The sequence below is a fragment of the Aspergillus fischeri genome, genomic scaffold (assembly GCF_000149645.3).
Source record: "Aspergillus fischeri NRRL 181 1099437636249 genomic scaffold, whole genome shotgun sequence".
Lineage (NCBI taxonomy): Eukaryota > Fungi > Ascomycota > Eurotiomycetes > Eurotiales > Aspergillaceae > Aspergillus > Aspergillus fischeri.
The window spans coordinates 1,891,256-1,907,746 of record NW_001509770.1 but is presented as its reverse complement, the minus strand read 5'-3'; the positions used below and the strand labels follow the sequence as shown (position 1 = coordinate 1,907,746).

At 52.8% G+C, this 16,491-nt stretch overlaps 7 protein-coding genes across 7 annotated transcripts, besides 1 other annotated feature; 3 read left to right on the top strand and 4 right to left on the bottom strand.

Moving 5' to 3' along the window:
- Nucleotides 1-825: 825 nt before the first annotated feature.
- Nucleotides 826-3,641, top strand: NFIA_013910 (putative quinate pathway repressor protein QutR; the record flags this gene model as incomplete). Its single annotated transcript, XM_001264597.1, has 2 exons — nucleotides 826-3,339; nucleotides 3,387-3,641. 2 exons carry the CDS (start codon nucleotides 826-828, stop codon nucleotides 3,639-3,641), a joined length of 2,769 nt encoding a protein of 922 aa, XP_001264598.1.
- Nucleotides 3,642-4,059: 418 nt separating this feature from the next.
- On the bottom strand, nucleotides 4,060-4,712 carry NFIA_013900 (putative cytosolic Cu/Zn superoxide dismutase; the record flags this gene model as incomplete). The annotated part of the gene is made up of 2 exons (XM_001264596.1): nucleotides 4,060-4,409; nucleotides 4,457-4,712. 2 exons carry the CDS (start codon nucleotides 4,710-4,712, stop codon nucleotides 4,060-4,062), a joined length of 606 nt encoding a protein of 201 aa, XP_001264597.1.
- A 1,151-nt stretch (nucleotides 4,713-5,863) lies between these two features.
- Nucleotides 5,864-7,944, top strand: NFIA_013890 (putative flavin-binding monooxygenase; the record flags this gene model as incomplete). Its single annotated transcript, XM_001264595.1, has 5 exons — nucleotides 5,864-6,485; nucleotides 6,535-6,641; nucleotides 6,698-7,236; nucleotides 7,291-7,744; nucleotides 7,798-7,944. 5 exons carry the CDS (start codon nucleotides 5,864-5,866, stop codon nucleotides 7,942-7,944), a joined length of 1,869 nt encoding a protein of 622 aa, XP_001264596.1.
- Nucleotides 7,945-8,320: 376 nt separating this feature from the next.
- Nucleotides 8,321-10,753, bottom strand: NFIA_013880 (DUF3405 domain-containing protein; the record flags this gene model as incomplete). The annotated part of the gene is made up of 1 exon (XM_001264594.1): nucleotides 8,321-10,753. The coding sequence occupies one exon, from the start codon at nucleotides 10,751-10,753 to the stop codon at nucleotides 8,321-8,323; it is 2,433 nt and encodes an 810-aa protein (XP_001264595.1).
- Nucleotides 10,754-12,200: 1,447 nt separating this feature from the next.
- Nucleotides 12,201-12,583, bottom strand: NFIA_013870 (U6 snRNA-associated Sm-like protein LSm8; the record flags this gene model as incomplete). The annotated part of the gene is made up of 2 exons (XM_001264593.1): nucleotides 12,201-12,472; nucleotides 12,559-12,583. 2 exons carry the CDS (start codon nucleotides 12,581-12,583, stop codon nucleotides 12,201-12,203), a joined length of 297 nt encoding a protein of 98 aa, XP_001264594.1.
- A 696-nt stretch (nucleotides 12,584-13,279) lies between these two features.
- On the bottom strand, nucleotides 13,280-14,742 carry NFIA_013860 (putative proline-rich, actin-associated protein Vrp1; the record flags this gene model as incomplete). The annotated part of the gene is made up of 2 exons (XM_001264592.1): nucleotides 13,280-14,527; nucleotides 14,584-14,742. 2 exons carry the CDS (start codon nucleotides 14,740-14,742, stop codon nucleotides 13,280-13,282), a joined length of 1,407 nt encoding a protein of 468 aa, XP_001264593.1.
- Nucleotides 13,521-13,659: a microsatellite.
- A 320-nt stretch (nucleotides 14,743-15,062) lies between the features above and the next one.
- Nucleotides 15,063-16,340, top strand: NFIA_013850 (uncharacterized protein; the record flags this gene model as incomplete). Its single annotated transcript, XM_001264591.1, has 1 exon — nucleotides 15,063-16,340. One exon carries the CDS (start codon nucleotides 15,063-15,065, stop codon nucleotides 16,338-16,340), a length of 1,278 nt encoding a protein of 425 aa, XP_001264592.1.
- Nucleotides 16,341-16,491: the final 151 nt, after the last annotated feature.

The following is a 16,491-nucleotide window of genomic DNA, read 5'->3' as shown; positions in this document are numbered from 1 at the left end:
TATCACCGAGATGAACGCTTTGCCGGACGTTGATGTCAATCGGTCGACCGGGGTCTTTGTCGCTCGAGTATTAGGAATAGGCCTAGAAACTAGTCTTGTTAAAGACAAGCTCTTCTGCTCGACAGAGACCGCAGACGGAGCTAAAACCAACTGGAGATAGAACGCGCCGTATCAGAGATCTGTCTCTTTTGCCAGGGCGGAGAAGAGAAACTCGAAAAGGAGCCCTTTTTTTTGCTGGGAGGCTTCGGGGAGAACCACAAACTGCTTACCCGCGGCTGCACTGATGCTAGGTCTTGCTCATACGTGCTCGATTTGATGTCAGACTAGTAAAACGGCAGGAAATAGTACAGTCGATTAATTGCAATTATCGCCTGCTGATTGAACAGATTAGCAAATGCTTCGAGACAATCCCGAATTCTGGGGGGATGGCCCCAGGCATCAATTACCGACGCCTTCGATCCCCGCGGGGTAAATTACGTAAAGTGACAGTATCATGCGCGGCAGAGTGTTTGTCCGCTGTGCCTCAGGCCACCAGGCGCGAAGGGGTCTTCCCTACGGGCCACGAAGAAGGAACAATCTGACGCTGTCCTGACTGTCCCCCACAGCTTGGACTATTCTCTGGCCGTCCAACTCCTCTTCTTGGATTCATGAGGCGCACAATCTGGTCGAACTTAATTGGTGTCTGCCATATCAATCAATACATTGGTTCTTTCTTCCTAAACGCTCACATTGAATCATCGCTCATAAGCAGCTTCTTTCAACATGTGCAGCTTTAGAGTCTCCGAACGTTCATGAGCTTCAAGTCCAAGATTTCTTTCCAACGACATGTCGATCCTAGCGAGGCCGGCAAAGCGCAAGTTGGATGAGGTTGAGCGGATTGAGGCACCGAATAGACACCTTTCTGCTCGGGGCAGTCGCAACCATGGCATCGTCTCAGACGCGATCCAACCATCAATCCTCGCATCTGAACGTGATGCCGCTCTTCCTAGGCCCGAATCTTGTCCGAGGCACGAACAGTCGGATACGTGTAGCGAACATCATTGGTACTCAAACTCTCCGCGCACGTTGAACTCGAATCGCGCATCCCCAACACGCCTCGAAAGTCCTGCGCAAACACAGAGGATTTTCTCTCCTAATGCATCGATTGTATTGATTGGTATCCGCGGTACTGGAAAATCCAGTCTCGCTGTCATTCTCGCTGCGACCTCGGGAAAACGGATGATCGATGCGGATCAGTATTTCCAGCAGGTGACGGGTCGTTCCCGGGCTGCATTCAAGAAGGAATATGATCTCACCGAATATCGTCAGCAGGAGGCCCGAGTGATGGAGTCAATGCTTGCAGAACACAAAGAGGGGTGTGTCATTGCGTGTGGACCCGGATCCATGGAGCGCAGCGGGCAACAATTGCTGCGGGAATATGCGAAGACACATCCTGTCATCCACATTATTCGAGATCCCGAAAGCATCCAGTCGTATTTGAAAGCCTGGGATACGGTCAAAGTCCGCCGGTTTCTGGAGCTTTCTGGCCCGGTATATCGGGCTTGCTCGAACCTGGAGTTTTTCAATGTCTCCGAGAAGGGTCTCGCAGATTACGCCGGAAAAGACAACCATAACCACTCGCCTCTGGACTTGGAACTCGATCAGCGATCCCAAGCTTCGACTCCCTTCTTGACTCTCAAGCGGTTACAGCGCGATTTTTTGAAATTTGTTGCCTTTGCAACCGGGGACAGTACCATCCTGAGTGGTCAGCAAGCCTCGTTCCCACTGTCGATGCAGCCGGTTGAGTCTCGTATGTTCACCTACGCTGTGACTGTGCCAATATCATCCTTGTTTGAGCGCGAATTAGACATTGAGGATCTGGAATCCACCGCCGATGCCTTTGAGCTCAAGGTGGATATAGCGGAAGGTGCTTCCGACGGTCAGGGCATTGACTCGGCTCTGGCAGACAGAATAAGTCAAGCTGTGGCGACTATCCGGCGAAACATCGTCATTCCCCTGATATACCATGTCGAAAGTAGTTTAACCCCTGTAGGTTCTCCTGTGCAACACAACGGGCCCTTACGCCGCTCGGATGATGCATACCTGAGTCTGGTCAAACATGGGTTACGACTAGCTCCTGAGTACTTGACTGTCGATCTCTCCTACAGCGATGATATTTTATCACAGGTCATTGCTTCCAAGGGGACGAGCAAAGTGATCGGGCATTTCGCATGGTCCCATCCTTGCCCAAGAGGTTGGGAGGATGCGGAACCACTGGCAATGTACGAACGAGCCAGACGACTAGGATGCGATATGGTTCGATTGACGCAGCCGGCAACGACAATCGAGGATAATTTCGCTGTTGAAAGATTTCGTCACCATGTCAGAGGTCTTCCGTGGCAGCTACCTGTGATAGCCTTCAATACCACCCCTCTGGGCAGAATGTCGAGCTGCTTCAACCCCGTTCTCACATCCGTGACACCTCCACCACTGTTAGCAGAGATGCAGTCCAAGTCATTACCCTCTCTCACCTTGCGTGAGGCGCAAGAAGCACTCTACGCCTCATTCGCTCTGGATCCGATGCAGTTCTTTGTTTTCGGCGCGAACGTCACATACAGTCTGTCCCCTGCGATGCACAATGCAGCCTTCAAAGCATGTGGCATACCGCATAAATATACCATTCATCAGTCGCCTTCCCTGCGAGGTTTGAATGAATTAGTCGAGAACCCCTATTTCGGCGGGACAAGTGTCAGTCTGCCCTACAAGACAGAAGTTATTCCCCTTCTCCACTCCATGTCACCGCATGCTCGGGCTATCGGAGCTGTGAACACGTTGATACCCATCCGGAAGTTTCCTGATGGCGTGGACACCGCTATTGAGTCTTCACTTTATCTTGAGAAGAGCCGGGCTGGTCCCACCAAGGCGTTGCACGGAGATAACACCGACTGGATCGGGATAGGAAATTGCTTCCGAAGAGGGCTGTCGCCCGCCAATGCCATCCGTCCTTCGTCCACAGGTTTGGTTATTGGAGCGGGCGGTATGGCTCGGGCGGCAGTGTACTCAATGATCCACCTAGGGGTGCAAAACATCTTCATCTACAATCGTACCATGGCCAACGCAGAGAAGTTGGCTCACCACTATAACCGACAGAATCTTTTGGCGCATGGATGGGGAGGGCCGAACTCTCGCTCGAAAGTCCACACCCTACAGTCTTTGCAGGATAACTGGCCTTCCGATTACAAGCCGCCGACCGTCATTTGCAGCTGCATACCTGCTCATAGTATCGGAGGAGTGCCAGCGCCCAACTTTCAGTTACCTTCGCAATGGCTTGGGAGCCCTACCGGAGGCGTAGTAGTGGAGGTAAGTTCTAAGCATCGCTTCAAGAGACGAAGATTAATATCATGCAGCTGGCCTACAAACCTCTGAATACCCCGCTCATGAAGCAAATGCGCGCCCTCTCCCATCGAGGCTGGGTTGCCCTTGATGGGCTCGATGTTCTCCCAGAGCAGGGATTTGCGCAATTTGAGCTCTTCACGGGTCGCCGTGCTCCACGGCGAGTAATGCGTAGGATCGTGTTGCAGGAATACCAGGAAGTGGAGGGACAAGATGAGCAAAGCGCCATCCAAAGTAGGCTCGAAAATCTTGACGGACAGCCTACTTGATCCAGTCCCTTCAGGAATTATCAATAATGCTCTGAGCAGCCTCCGTGAGGGAGGGACCTGACCAAGACTTCAAGCCATTGGCCACTGCACTCTACAAGAGTTTATGGTGTCTCGTCGGACATTACATGACAATCCGGGAATGGGAGAACTGTCTATAGCCAAGTATCTCACTTGTCTCAATCAGGGCAGGGTCTGAAACGGAGATGGATCATCATGGCTTATCTGCACGTACTTCTTTTACGTCAAGCCAAACGGTGAGTATGAGGCCAGAGGCACGCTGCAAGCAAATCGACGTATCATTAGCTTCGTAGCGGCTATCCTATCATTCACAATCATAGTCAATTTTCGACAACTTGAGAACATCCTCATCAAATCCCGACATCATCTTAACAGAGACGACCTGGTCAAAGTCACACTCTCAGTTCTTCAGAGAAACCGGCAGTAGTCCAGGTCGAGCCACCAGCACAAAATTCGCACAACTCAACCTCTCATGATCCGACATCCGATGCACGACAATCGACCGATTCCCGAAATAGGCAGGCTCACCCGGCTTCGTCGATAGGTAGAGGTCATTGTACCGCGTTTCAAATCCCTGATGATCCGCCGTGACGATGGGTCCGTGTTTCCCGCTCAAGTCGCCGATCTGGCAAGTCTGCGGGCTCGTCATGTTGCAGGCGGCCTTGTCCCCGCGCCCGTACGGGTCAAAGGGGTTACCGGTTTGGTAGCAGTTGCCGTCGGCGGGGACGGGGTCCTCGTGGATGTAGTATGCTGCGCAGGTTGTCAGTTAATGCAAGGGACGAGGAGGCACTACGTACCTAGGGCTTCATTGTCGGGGATTCCCCAGAAGTCGGCGTGGACTTTGACGCCGTCTCCGTCTCGGGGTGCGAAGAGAGTGATCCAGCCGCGCAGGGTCGTGTTTTGCCTATGTGGGAGAGTGGCCTCGTACAGAACGTCGCCGCTGTCATTGTCATTCGTCACGACGGGGGCAAAGGTGCCGTTTGGGGAGACGGCCACGGCAGTTGATGAGACGCTGAGTCCCAGAAGAACAAGGGTTATGAGGATGGACTGCATGTCGTCGTCTGACAAGCAATCAGATTTCCTGATTGAATAATATTAATTTCAGGGTTGTCCCTGGTTCGTCCCCTACAAGGGTGACGGGAGGGCGCGACTGCGTTTATATCAACCCTTGAAAGGAGTCAAGGAGGCTAGATGTATCTAGATGTCCGCGGAACTCAACCACAAAGAGTCATCGCTCGATCACGGAAATCGAAATAGTAGCAACATTTTTACCCTGCCTCCTGCTCCTGATTGCAATTCATGAATTCATTGGTCGGAACGCCTCACCATCGGGAATGTACGCGCTCCGCCGCAGTAATGCATGCCTCTGCAGTCCCGACGCCACGGGTTTCTTTTCCATCTGTCCCCTGCAGTATCTCCCTGCAGTATGTCTCACTGCTACCGTAGGTTTTTAAAATGCAATGCTCTGTTATCGCTGGTCGATGAGGTCATGCGAGCTGCATTGGAATGAAAGACGCGGTTATGCGATTGTGCTTCACAAAGGCACGCGAGGAATGTGGCTTGGTAACGGTGCCTTGAATCGTCATCGTCCATTGAAGCATACCTATTATTCGAGTCAGTACCTCTGCAGTCCCTCTCTAAAGACCACTCTAAAGAGGTAGAGAGGTATTGCTCCTCGAACTCCGTTGCTTCCATTCATTCTGCTCAGATTGGGGTCCTTTTACCAGTAACATCTATGCGCGACAAGGAAGTTCGAGGACAATCAATTAGTATACATATACATGGCACTGAATAAATGGAGGACGGGGAGCCAGCATCTCCTTGATGATCAGAGAGATAGAAGTAGGAGTCCTCGGCAACTAGGGAGATACCCAGAGACGGTTCCCCTCATCGGGATATTTTAGCCCGGAATTCTGATCAGCAGGCAGGATTGAATTTATAACAGCGACTGATTATCGTCCCACATCTCCTGAACTATATTGATATCCTATCGGTAGTAAAGGATGCCCCGCAATGTTCTAAGCCTTGTCTCAGTACATCCGAACCCTCGGATTTCCCCCCGTGTCTAAGTCAGCTGTAGCAGCTATGCTTCTGATATTAACCAGAGGAGTGCATCGGAGGGTGTCCGGCCCCACGGACAGACTCAGATTATATATTTAGAATGTCGCTAGATCGTGGAACTGACTGAACACATCATCACTACAATGACTCTCGCCCAAAACCACTACGTGATACAACTCCCCGTAACCCCCATACCAATCGGGACACTAAATCCCCGCGACATCTCCCAGCAATGGCTCACAAACCTGGAGATGCAACTGGGCACATCGCCAGTCCCCCAGCTCAAGCTCAAGCTCTCAGCGCTCTTCCATAATGACTCGTGGTGGCGCGACATGCTAGCTCTAGACTGGGACTTTCACACCATCCACACCGTCTCTGAGATCGAGCAGTACATCAGCCGGAACCAGCCACAAGCCCGTCTCACGGCCTTCCGTCTCCAGCACGATGGCAGGTTCCAGCCAAGAATCGAGAAGCCGGTTGAGGGACTACGGTGGATTTCATCGATGTTCTTCTTCGAGAGTCGGGTGGGACGTGGCACGGGTGTGCTGCGTCTGACTCAGGATGAGGCCGGTGTGTGGAAGGCGTACTCGCTCTATACGAGTCTGCAGGAGCTGAGGAGCTTTGAGGAACCTCTGGGTCTACGCCGCCCGGAGGGGACCATCGAGTCGATGCCAGGGAATTCGAGTAAAGAGAATTGGCTGGAGAGACGCCGGGAGCAGCTTGAGTTCAAAAACGAGGAGCCTACGGCGCTCCTTGTTGGTGCTGGTACTTACTTCGCAATTCACTGTCAATCGAGCGTGCTGACATGCCGTAGGACAAGCTGGTCTCAATATGGCCGCTCGGTTGCAATCACTCGGGATCTCGTGTCTCATAGTCGACCGCAACGAGAGGATCGGTGACAACTGGCGGAAGCGGTACAGGGTGCGTCCATTTTCACTTCTTGATATCGACTCCGTACAGAGTTCTAACTGCTCAAGACCCTTGTGACGCACGACCCGGTAGAGTTCACACACATGGCCTACCTCCCCTTCCCGCGGAATTGGCCCCAGTTCACCCCCAAAGACAAACTCGCAGATTGGTTCGAGGCATACGCCAGTATCATGGAGCTGAACGTATGGCTGAAGACAAGCGTCAAGTCGGCCGAATACGATGACTCGAAGGCCCAATGGACCGTCACTGTCGTCCGCGGGGATACCGGTTCGGAGCGAGTCCTCCATCCCCGGCACATCGTCTGGTGTACCGGCCACTCGGGGGAGCCCAAGATCCCCACTTTCCCGAACCAAGCGCACTTCAAAGGGACGGTGTACCACGGTAGTCAGCACCACGATGCATCCGACTATGACGTGAAGGGAAAGAAGGTGGTTGTTGTGGGGACCGGAAACAGCGGCCATGACATCGCGCAGAACTTCTACGAGAACGGAGCGGACGTGACTATGCTGCAGCGCAGCGGGACGTATGTCATCACAGCGGCCAAAGGGGTGTTGATGCAGCACGAAGGGCTGCACGAGGAGAACGGGTACGTCGTCTCCCTCAACACTGTGACTAACCGCCAACAAACTAACGTACCTAGTCCGCCCACTGAAGAAGCAGACATCATCTCCGAATCGCTCCCGTACCCGGTAAGGTTCGCTCTAGACGTGCATTTCACGAAACGCGCCTACGAAGCCGAAGAAGACATCCTAAACGGGCTCAAGGCCGCCGGCTTCGAGCTCGACTTTGGCGTTGACGGGGCGGGTATCTCCCGCGCGTACATGACCCGTGGTGGAGGGTATTACATTGACGTCGGCTGCAGCCAGCTCATCGCCGACGGCAAGATCAATATCAAGAGGAGTCCTGAGGAGATAGCGGGGTTCAACGACCGTGGGCTGCTCCTGAAAGACGGGAACGCATTAGACGCGGATATCGTCGTGCTGGCCACGGGATACGACAATATGCGAACAACTGTGCGCAAGATATTGGGCGATCGAGTTGCGGATAGGTGTAAGGATGTCTGGGACTTGGACGAGGAGGGTGAGATCAATGCGGTAGGTCAACCCTTCCTGGACTGTTGTCAACAATGCTGATGAAAGACGAACAGATGTGGCGGCCAAGTGGCCATCCGGGATTCTGGTTCATGGGTGGAAACTTGGCCCTGTGCCGGATTTATTCCAAGTTCCTTGCGCTGCAGATCAAGGCGATTGAGGCGGGTCTGGCGTCACAGGATACCGTGCTTGCCAAGCTGTGAAGGACGAAACAGTGGAGACCAGAGGGTCAGTACAGACAATAGATGCAATGGCCGCAGATGATGAAAGGCAAGCTGCACAAGACAGGAAATGAGGCCATCCTAAGAATGGTAGAGTATTCAAAACATATAGAGACAGGAAGACAAGCCAGACCAGGCCCAAACGACACTCATTACGACATTATATCTTCTAGGCATGATGGAGATCGTCTCACCGGGACAAGAGCCCTCTATGTACAAAAGATCAAGAAGAGTGACACGAAAGCAAGTAGATATCTTCGCCGGACGCCTTTCTTTTCGCCATCGGCGAACAAACACATAGAGAGCAGGAAAGCTAAGAAGCTGAATCGCTGAATCACAAAAATATGTAGTCTCTAGCTTAAGAGGCTCCAAGCATGTCGCTCGCGCCGTCGTCAATGATCATTTGCACATCCTTGATCGGATGTAAGAGCATAGGTGGAAGACACATTCTTCCCTCTCCAGCCAATTCTTCCTTCTCGCCGCCGTCATTGTCGACTTTGTAGCCCAGCCACCGCCGCCAGAGATTCGGCGAGAAGCCAGCAGAGTAGAACCAGGTAGTTCCGCGGAAGTTATGCTCTCGGTCACCGAACACAGAAGTTCGAGCACCACCAGATGCGCCGTTGCGGCCGGCGTTGAAAACGGATTCGAGGTACTTTGTCGGCCAGCGACGGTCGATGTACACAGAATGCGGCACGTAGACCGCTTTGAAGCCGTGATGCAACGCAGTGGTGGCAGGCCACATCTCAGAGAACATGGTATGTCGTTTCAGACTTGTCTCCTTGTGCATAGTGAGGAGCAGCTTGCGCGACAGTCGAGAGGCGGTAATGATAGCTGTCCGTCGAGGAGGCATACCGTTCTCCTTATTGTATCCGGTCACATCATCGCGAAGAAGCCAGGTCGTGCCCTCCGGATCATACAGAGGGTTGAACACAATGAGGTCTGCCTCCTCACCTACTCCCCATTCGTTCTGATCCTTCTCCATCGTAGTCTGCGGGATGCCTTCTCCGTCCACCTCCAAAATATCCCGCTCATCGGGGCGTTCAGGTCCCCAGATCGGCTTGTCACCTTGACGATGGAGAGCCTGTCTGTCTCCAGAGGACGGGTCCGAGCCATGTTTGGCGGCCGCACTCCATACATTGTTCGGGCTATTGGTACCGCTCTCAGTTTGTACACGGACTGTATGTCGGAAATCCTCCCAGGATCCATGGACAGAGGGAACATAAAAGCGAGCATTCCTCTCCCACAGCAATTTGCGCGGCTGTTCTCGCGCCCAGCTACCCACTTTGTCGAATAAATGGTACCAGTGGCCTGTGTATCGCACGTCCATCTCCCAGTTCCAGTAGAAGTCGTACTCCGGATGTTGGTGTGCAAAATACTGCATTGGCATGAACGTGCTGCGGTAGACGCCGTGAACGGGCAATCCTCGCGTCCATGTTTCTTCCAACCCAGGATAAATGAGAGCCATCTGCTGTTCCGACCAAAGAGTACCCATGCCGCGGAATTCTTCCGGAAGAGCATCGTTGAGCACGCGCTCGTAGGTCTCGTCGTCCGACCAGATTTGCAAGTTTCCATCTTTGACATGGACTAAGAAATGAATGGTATACTCTCCTCCAGACAGCAATGAGAGCTCCGAAATCAGGGAGCGCAAGTACAGAATGTCATCAGGCGTGAAGTGAAAATCGTGCCATGTCCGAATGACCACTGCCGTTCGAGGTAGGCGATCCGCTTTCGACTGGGACGCTTCATCCTTTTCCTGGGATTGAGAAGAGGACTTTGGAACTCCCACGGGCAAGGAGAGAAAGCGATTCAGCCGCGGCTGAGGGAGGTCTTTGAAGCGGTGGCTATTGAGGGCCACGCACCTGTTCTGAGCAGCAGCCCAGTCGACGTGACGAAAGTCTACAGGAGGCAAATCGTCCCACACACGTTCTGCGCCTTCACGGTGGCCCTCCAAGCCTGCACCGACACCACCTTTCCTAACACTGTATCCGAAACCGTAGGGACCAAGGCGCCCAAACCGTTCGAAGCAAACATCATCCTCGATACCTAGCATCTTATTTGACCCCATAACTGCATCCGGAAACCCACGGGGTACTCCAGGGTAATGCTGCACCTGGGGAATGCGAATAGTCTCCTGCTCATTGAGGAAGCATTCGCGCTTCTCACCATACTTCTTCACGTACTCATCTGATGCGTAATCTGGGTATGGGTTGAAGACCAAACTCGACATCAACGCTTCCTGATCTCTGGTTTCAACGTTGGCCTGACCCTTATTGTTGTCCGAGCCCATGGCCATCTCCTCCATTCCGTCACTTGGATATTCGGGTACCGATTCATTGCGCGGGGCCAATGTTCGAATACCACCATGATACCGTTTCAGGAAAGGGAAGCTCTCCCATTGCGGCGGTTTGGGCGCCACCTTTGGCAGCTCGAGAGCGATTTGCTTCGCATCCGAGGTAATGGTGAAGCGGAATAGGGTGAGGATGAACAAGACTAGTGCAGAGAATAGCCCGAGGCACAGGTATCGCATTATCCGATTCGGGACACGATAGTAACCAACCGGCGCTCGAAAGTGCCGCGCCGAGGCGGCACTATTCAACATTGGCCGATGCGAACCGGCAGAGGAAGACGTGAAGGAGTCGTCGCCGCTGTCCGACTCTATCGAACTGCGATGGTCATGGTGGGTATAATGTGTGCGATGCGGCTGCTTCTCGACGTCCACTACTTGATGGCGAGTGTCTGGGGCATAAGGCGAGGCATGGGTACCGGAGCGCTTCCTCGTCTGGTTGACCATGGTTCACAATGTGCCTGGAAAGGTGGTCATCAACAGTAGATGTTTCCTCTGAGCGACGTCACACAAAAGAGTAAAGGTGCGATGAGTGGGTCGATCGGTGGGCCAGCATCAATGTAATTCCTGAAGGACGAGAGACAAATGCAAGCTTGTTTCAATGTCGGGTCAATCTGTTGTGAACAACAAATACTTGTCAGTAAGAAGTATTGCATCTTGGAAAACGGAGAGAAATGTATACCTCCAAAGGTCTGGGCTCAATCAAAGTCGAAGGTTCGCAATGGTCCCTCTTCTGTCAGGACAAGATCAGATCTCTCATAACTAAAACCGATATCGATACGCTTCTCTGGAATGTGGAGTTGGAATGGGGATATCGCAGGAAAAAGACCCCCCTAGACAAAGTGATACCAAGTCTGATAGGATAGTTGGACCAGCATCAAACAACAAGAGCCAACATCAACTCAGGCAATGAGCATCTGAGATTATCATCAAGCTCAGTCCGCGATATGTCCACCCAAAATCAACAAAACATGCTGCTATCGGCGTTACCCAAGGGATGTCCAGCGCTTGCGCATGACTAGCCAAAGAGTGGGTCCTATTTCCTGTTTTGGCACAACCGCTAGGAATCATAGAGTTCGCAACTCAATATTTGACACTCTGGGGATAGCAGTTAAGATATTATCAGACCTCAAAGGAGGCTTTATAACGATCAATTCTTCTTATCTCGTGCAGCTCTCGTTCCTTACAAGTTGCAGCTGACCAAGTTGAGGAAAAATCTACATTGGGCTAGGCAAATACAGCGACGCTAGCCTATCTTGGTAATATGCTGATTACTGCGTATAGAGGGGGAGGGATGCTCTGGAAGAGGCAATGAACTCTGCTTATAGGGAAGCAGTGGAGAATATTGTACCGTATATGAGCCCGAGAACTGAAGCTTGTATGCATGAGAGTGCTAGGTCTTGTTCAGAGAACTTTCCGAGTACATATCACACGGCGAGATTATGGTCGCCTTTGATTTCATGAACACCTCTTAGTTCCTCGCTTCAAATCCAAGGTAAAAAAAGATGGTTTTGCTGATTAAAGGGTATCTTCCAACTAGATTTGCTTTCTCCATCGCTTCTCGCGTTCCTCCAAGGCGTACAAGCATCAGATAAGACCGCCATCTTGCTCTCGGCTCCTAAACCGGTCAAGTGTGATGGTGCGTCCTTCTGTAGTGTGTCGTATTCATGTACCATGGCAACAGATCATTCGTCCAATATGCAGCCCACTCTCAGTCGAGGCATACCACACGTATTCTGCATGCTCGGAAAGTAGCATGTCTTCGTAGAGCATAGCGGCTGCTTGACGTTTCAACACCGAGTCGTAGGTTCGGTCACACACTCCGGATAACTCCACTAAGTCTTGTGCGCGTCGCAAGGGCCGCACATCATGTATAATCGAGAGCCATTGTCTATCATGCGTTTTTCGTACCCTTGACAACCTCGCCTTTCACCTTCGACCAGTCGATATCGTTATCGATCGCCTCGTCAACTTCACCGCACAGAACCACATTGTCGCCTCGAATCAAGTAGAGTCCGTGTTCGATCTGCGAGCTCGGTTCGGGGTCATCCGGGGTTCGGATGATCCTTTCAATCGTGTCCAGCAGGACAAGATTCGTCAACTGATCCGTCGACAAGAGTGTCCCTAGTAAGGTGCGGCCGTCGACAGTGAGAATGAGGACTTTTTCTAAGCATTGCAATAATTGGGTTAGCCACCTTACTGTGATACATACTTCGCATAGTTCCGTTGTCGCATAGAGGAAGGCGACTTACTATTGATGTAGGAGTGCAGAGACATGATGGCGAGCTGCGAGGCCGCTCAATGACGGGCTAAGATGGTTCAAGTACAAAAAGTTCCGAGTCGTCCGCGGAGTGGGCTGCTACCTCGGTGCTCCTCGAAATTTGATAGACAGCCAAGTCCTATCTCAAGAGTAAAAGTCGACAGTAGCTAGATTCGGAATTGAAAGCTTCCTCGTCTACCTTAATAGCAGAGTGATCTGGACAAGTCGGATGAGCTTGGATGATCGGACGTGACCCGTTCAAGTTCAATCTATCGCTGACAACTCGAATGATGGAATTGCTCTCGCAGAATAGATTTGCAAGGGAAAAATCGTCCGTGGTTAGTTCTGAACGAGCACAACAACCGATTCCGCCTTTCGCATTGAGATCCGATGCTTAATGTATCACCGCTCCGCGACGGTATCTAGTCACGTGCGTGGAGCTTGGCCTAGCTTCGGAAATCTATATCTCAAACACAAGTCTACTAAAGCGGGAGATTCAAAGTGACTACGAATTGAATGAGTATAATGTACTGAGAAACGCCTGCAGGAAGATATTTCATAAAAATCTATCCGACTGGGATATCATGTACACGAACTAACGGCTAGGGTGCATATTGACCGCGGATCATCGGTATCTCTCATACGCTCAGAAGCAGCGCAGTAACACAGTGCATCCATTTATTTCTCGAAAACAATATCAGCCAGCCGTCCAATTAGCTGCTCAGCGCACTCAAGTCTAATGGTACACTGCTACCTCGCCCAGCACGGTACCGCCGGGGACCTCCCACAAACGGCCGTGGCTTGGGAAGCAGCCCGTCACTCTGAAATTTGAACCGATTGTCTTCCACGCGAATTATTCTGTGCGAGCCCGTGTTCTGATGGCCCGGCGACGAGCCGCCATTGGTTAGGGTATAAGCACTCGGATCCATGGTCGAACGGGTCACAGGCTGGCTAGGCGGCGGTGTTGGGGTTTGTGCTGGAGGAGGCGGCGGATGACTGGGTGGTACTGCTGGTGCCGTTGGAGGCGCCGATGGCGGGGGTGGTGGTGGAGGTGCTGATGGGGCAGACGCTGCAGGAGGAGGTGGAGGAGGTGCGGACGGCGCATGGTTACTGTGCCCGAGAGCGTTCCTGGCAGCTTGCACCGCGATAGAAGCTGCTGCTACCCCATTTGTATGAGGTGATGAAGCTGCCGCTGCCGGAGGTGGGGGAGGAGGGGTCGATCGTGCAGGTGCGGGAGGAGGCGGTCGGGGTGCTGAAGACGCCGGCGGAGGAGGTGGTGCAGCTGGACTCGAAGGGGCAGGGGGTGGAGGTGGAGGTGGAGGAGCTGGCGAGGACGGCTTCCTCGACGTCAACGGAGGAGGTGGCAGTTTCGCCGAACCAGGCAAAGGAGGAGGTGCGCGTGGAGGTGGAGCATCCGGGGCAGTTTTGATTGATGTAGAGGATGAGACGGTTGAGGAAGGCCTTGAGGCTGGTCTCGGCGGAGGTTTGCGCAGATTAGCAACTAGCGGGTTGAGCGGAGGGGCAGACGGCGATTCTGTAGAAGACGGGGGCGGTGGTGGAGGACGAGCACCTGGAGGCTTTGGAGCAGAAGCGACAGGAGGTCGTGGAGGTCGCGAAGCCTCCGAGTCTGACATGTAAGGCGAGTCACGGTTGGCTCCTGTGTCAACCCCGCCCCGACTACGCAATTTGGGCATCCCTCCTGCGAAAAGTCCTGCCAGTTGAGGAGCAGTGGATGTACCGCTATCTCCACCACCGCCGCTTTCGCTACTGCTTCGTACTCGGTTGGCTGAAGGAACAGGAGGTGCCAGGCCACTCGGTTTCGGCATGCCAGGAACAGGAGGTGCACCTGCAACTGGAGGTGCAGCTGATTTAACTCCTCCCGCAATCAGGGGCGCCGATCTGTCATTTGTGACGGTCTTCTTCAGTCTAGTGCCTTTGGTGATATCCGAAAGAAGAGCGCTCTAGCAGGACATTAGCAGCGGAACTTGGGAAGACAAGGAACGGGTTTCCAACTGACCCTATCTTTAGCTTCACCTTTCGCTGGCCGACTTGGAAGACTCCCAGACGGAGGAGGGGGAGGGGGAGGTCCGCCCATACCCCCTGGTGGAGGAGGGGGAGGAGGAGGGCCTCCCATCCCTCCAGGCGGCGGCGGAGGTGGTGGTGGAGGAGGAGGCATCTTGGTGCGAGGAGCAGTAATGGAAAGGATAATGACAATCCAGTCTGTGTTGTGATGTGTAGAAATGAAATGAAAGGAGGAAGGGTTCAATCCCCCGTAAGACTAAAGATCATCTGACGATCGTCAATCTTCGGCGGATGGCAGCCTTTGGAGGAAGTCAGTACGTCAGGCAGCTGAGTTAGTGAAGGACGGAGATGAGGTAGTGGCGGTGCTACTCCAGTGTGCTGACCATCTCCGCTTTTTCATGGTCAGGTCTACCAAGTCCGTCAAAAAGACAGAGCAGACTCACTCTCGACCCCGCGAAATCTCCCACTTCCGCCATGAAGGGCTTGAACCTTAGCGGCCAGAAGACTTCTAGGTCTCAAGCTCTGGTCTGTCAATTCTGTCAACTCCCTACCAGGCCAATTGCCCGTCAGGCGCCGTTTGCGCGATACTATTCATTCTCGACGACATCCGCTTCCCGCGCCCAATCAAGACAATTGCGGCCAAAGAAGGATTCAAGAAGTCCATGGATCACTAACAGGCTTACACCTAGCCGATTGGCATCGAATTCCTCGAACACACCTTCCTCCTTTGACCCAGAGACATCCTTGCGACAAGTCTCCCATGAGTCTTCCGAACTTCTCAAGCTCGACTCCGTACCCTCCAACGAGTCAATTGTGAGGATTCTACAGAAATGTGAACAAATAGCAGAGGCTCTGGTGAGTCGTGAACAAGACAAAGTCGAGAAGTCTCCTTCTGCTGGGGAAGAGGGAAGTGCAATCTCCTCGTTACTGGATCTGGAGGAAAAGAACGCATCAAAGAAACACTTCAAATCAATCCGCGACGCGCAACCCCGCCTAGCCGAGTCGCTGTCGCAGATCGCTACAGGGCTTCTCAAGGACGAAAAAGTCTTTATTTCGCCAGAAGCGATGGCATGCTATACCAAGATTCAGACCCTTTTGAAGAAGGCCGACCATTTTCCTGAGATGTTCTACCTGTACGCCCACAAGCCAGTTCCCGAGGAGAACAGTTCCCCTGTCAAATACCACAAGGCAAATCCCAAGAGCGTCAACAGCGCCATTCCCACCGAACTTGCGAACATGGCCCTGGACATCGCCATCGAACAGCGAAACCTCCCACTCGTCCTGGCCATCATCGATAACACCTTTTGCGCCCCAGCATTCCACCGTGCAAAGCTCTTCAAGAAAGCTGCTGTGCCACTAGGTGGTCTTGCAGCCACGCCAGCCGCGTGTTACGCCATCGCTTCCTGGGCTTCTAGCTTGCAAAACACCATGGATCCCAGCACAGCGACTGGCATTGCCTTCGCAGCCACCCTCGCCTATGTCGGAGGCACATCGTCGATCGGCCTTTTGGCTATCACATCGGCTAACGACCAGATGGAAAGGGTTGTTTGGCAGCCTGGAGTTCCCTTACGACATCGTTGGCTGCGAGAGGAGGAGCGCGCCGCACTGGATAGGGTTGCCGTCGCTTGGGGATTCAAGGATATCTACATGAGGGGCGAGGAGGAGGGAGAAGAGTGGGACAGCCTGCGTGAGTTTATCGGTATGAGAGGGATGATCCTTGACAAGACGGACCTTATGCCCGGGATGCAGTAATTATTTCCCCTACTTTATCCCACTTGTATATTACCTTTATGGACGGTACTGTTTATGTACTTTATGCAGCAGGCGTATATCCTAGAATAGATGAAGTTTGGAACATGTGCAATATCGCAGCACACTCTACGGAAATCCAAAAAAAAGGTTT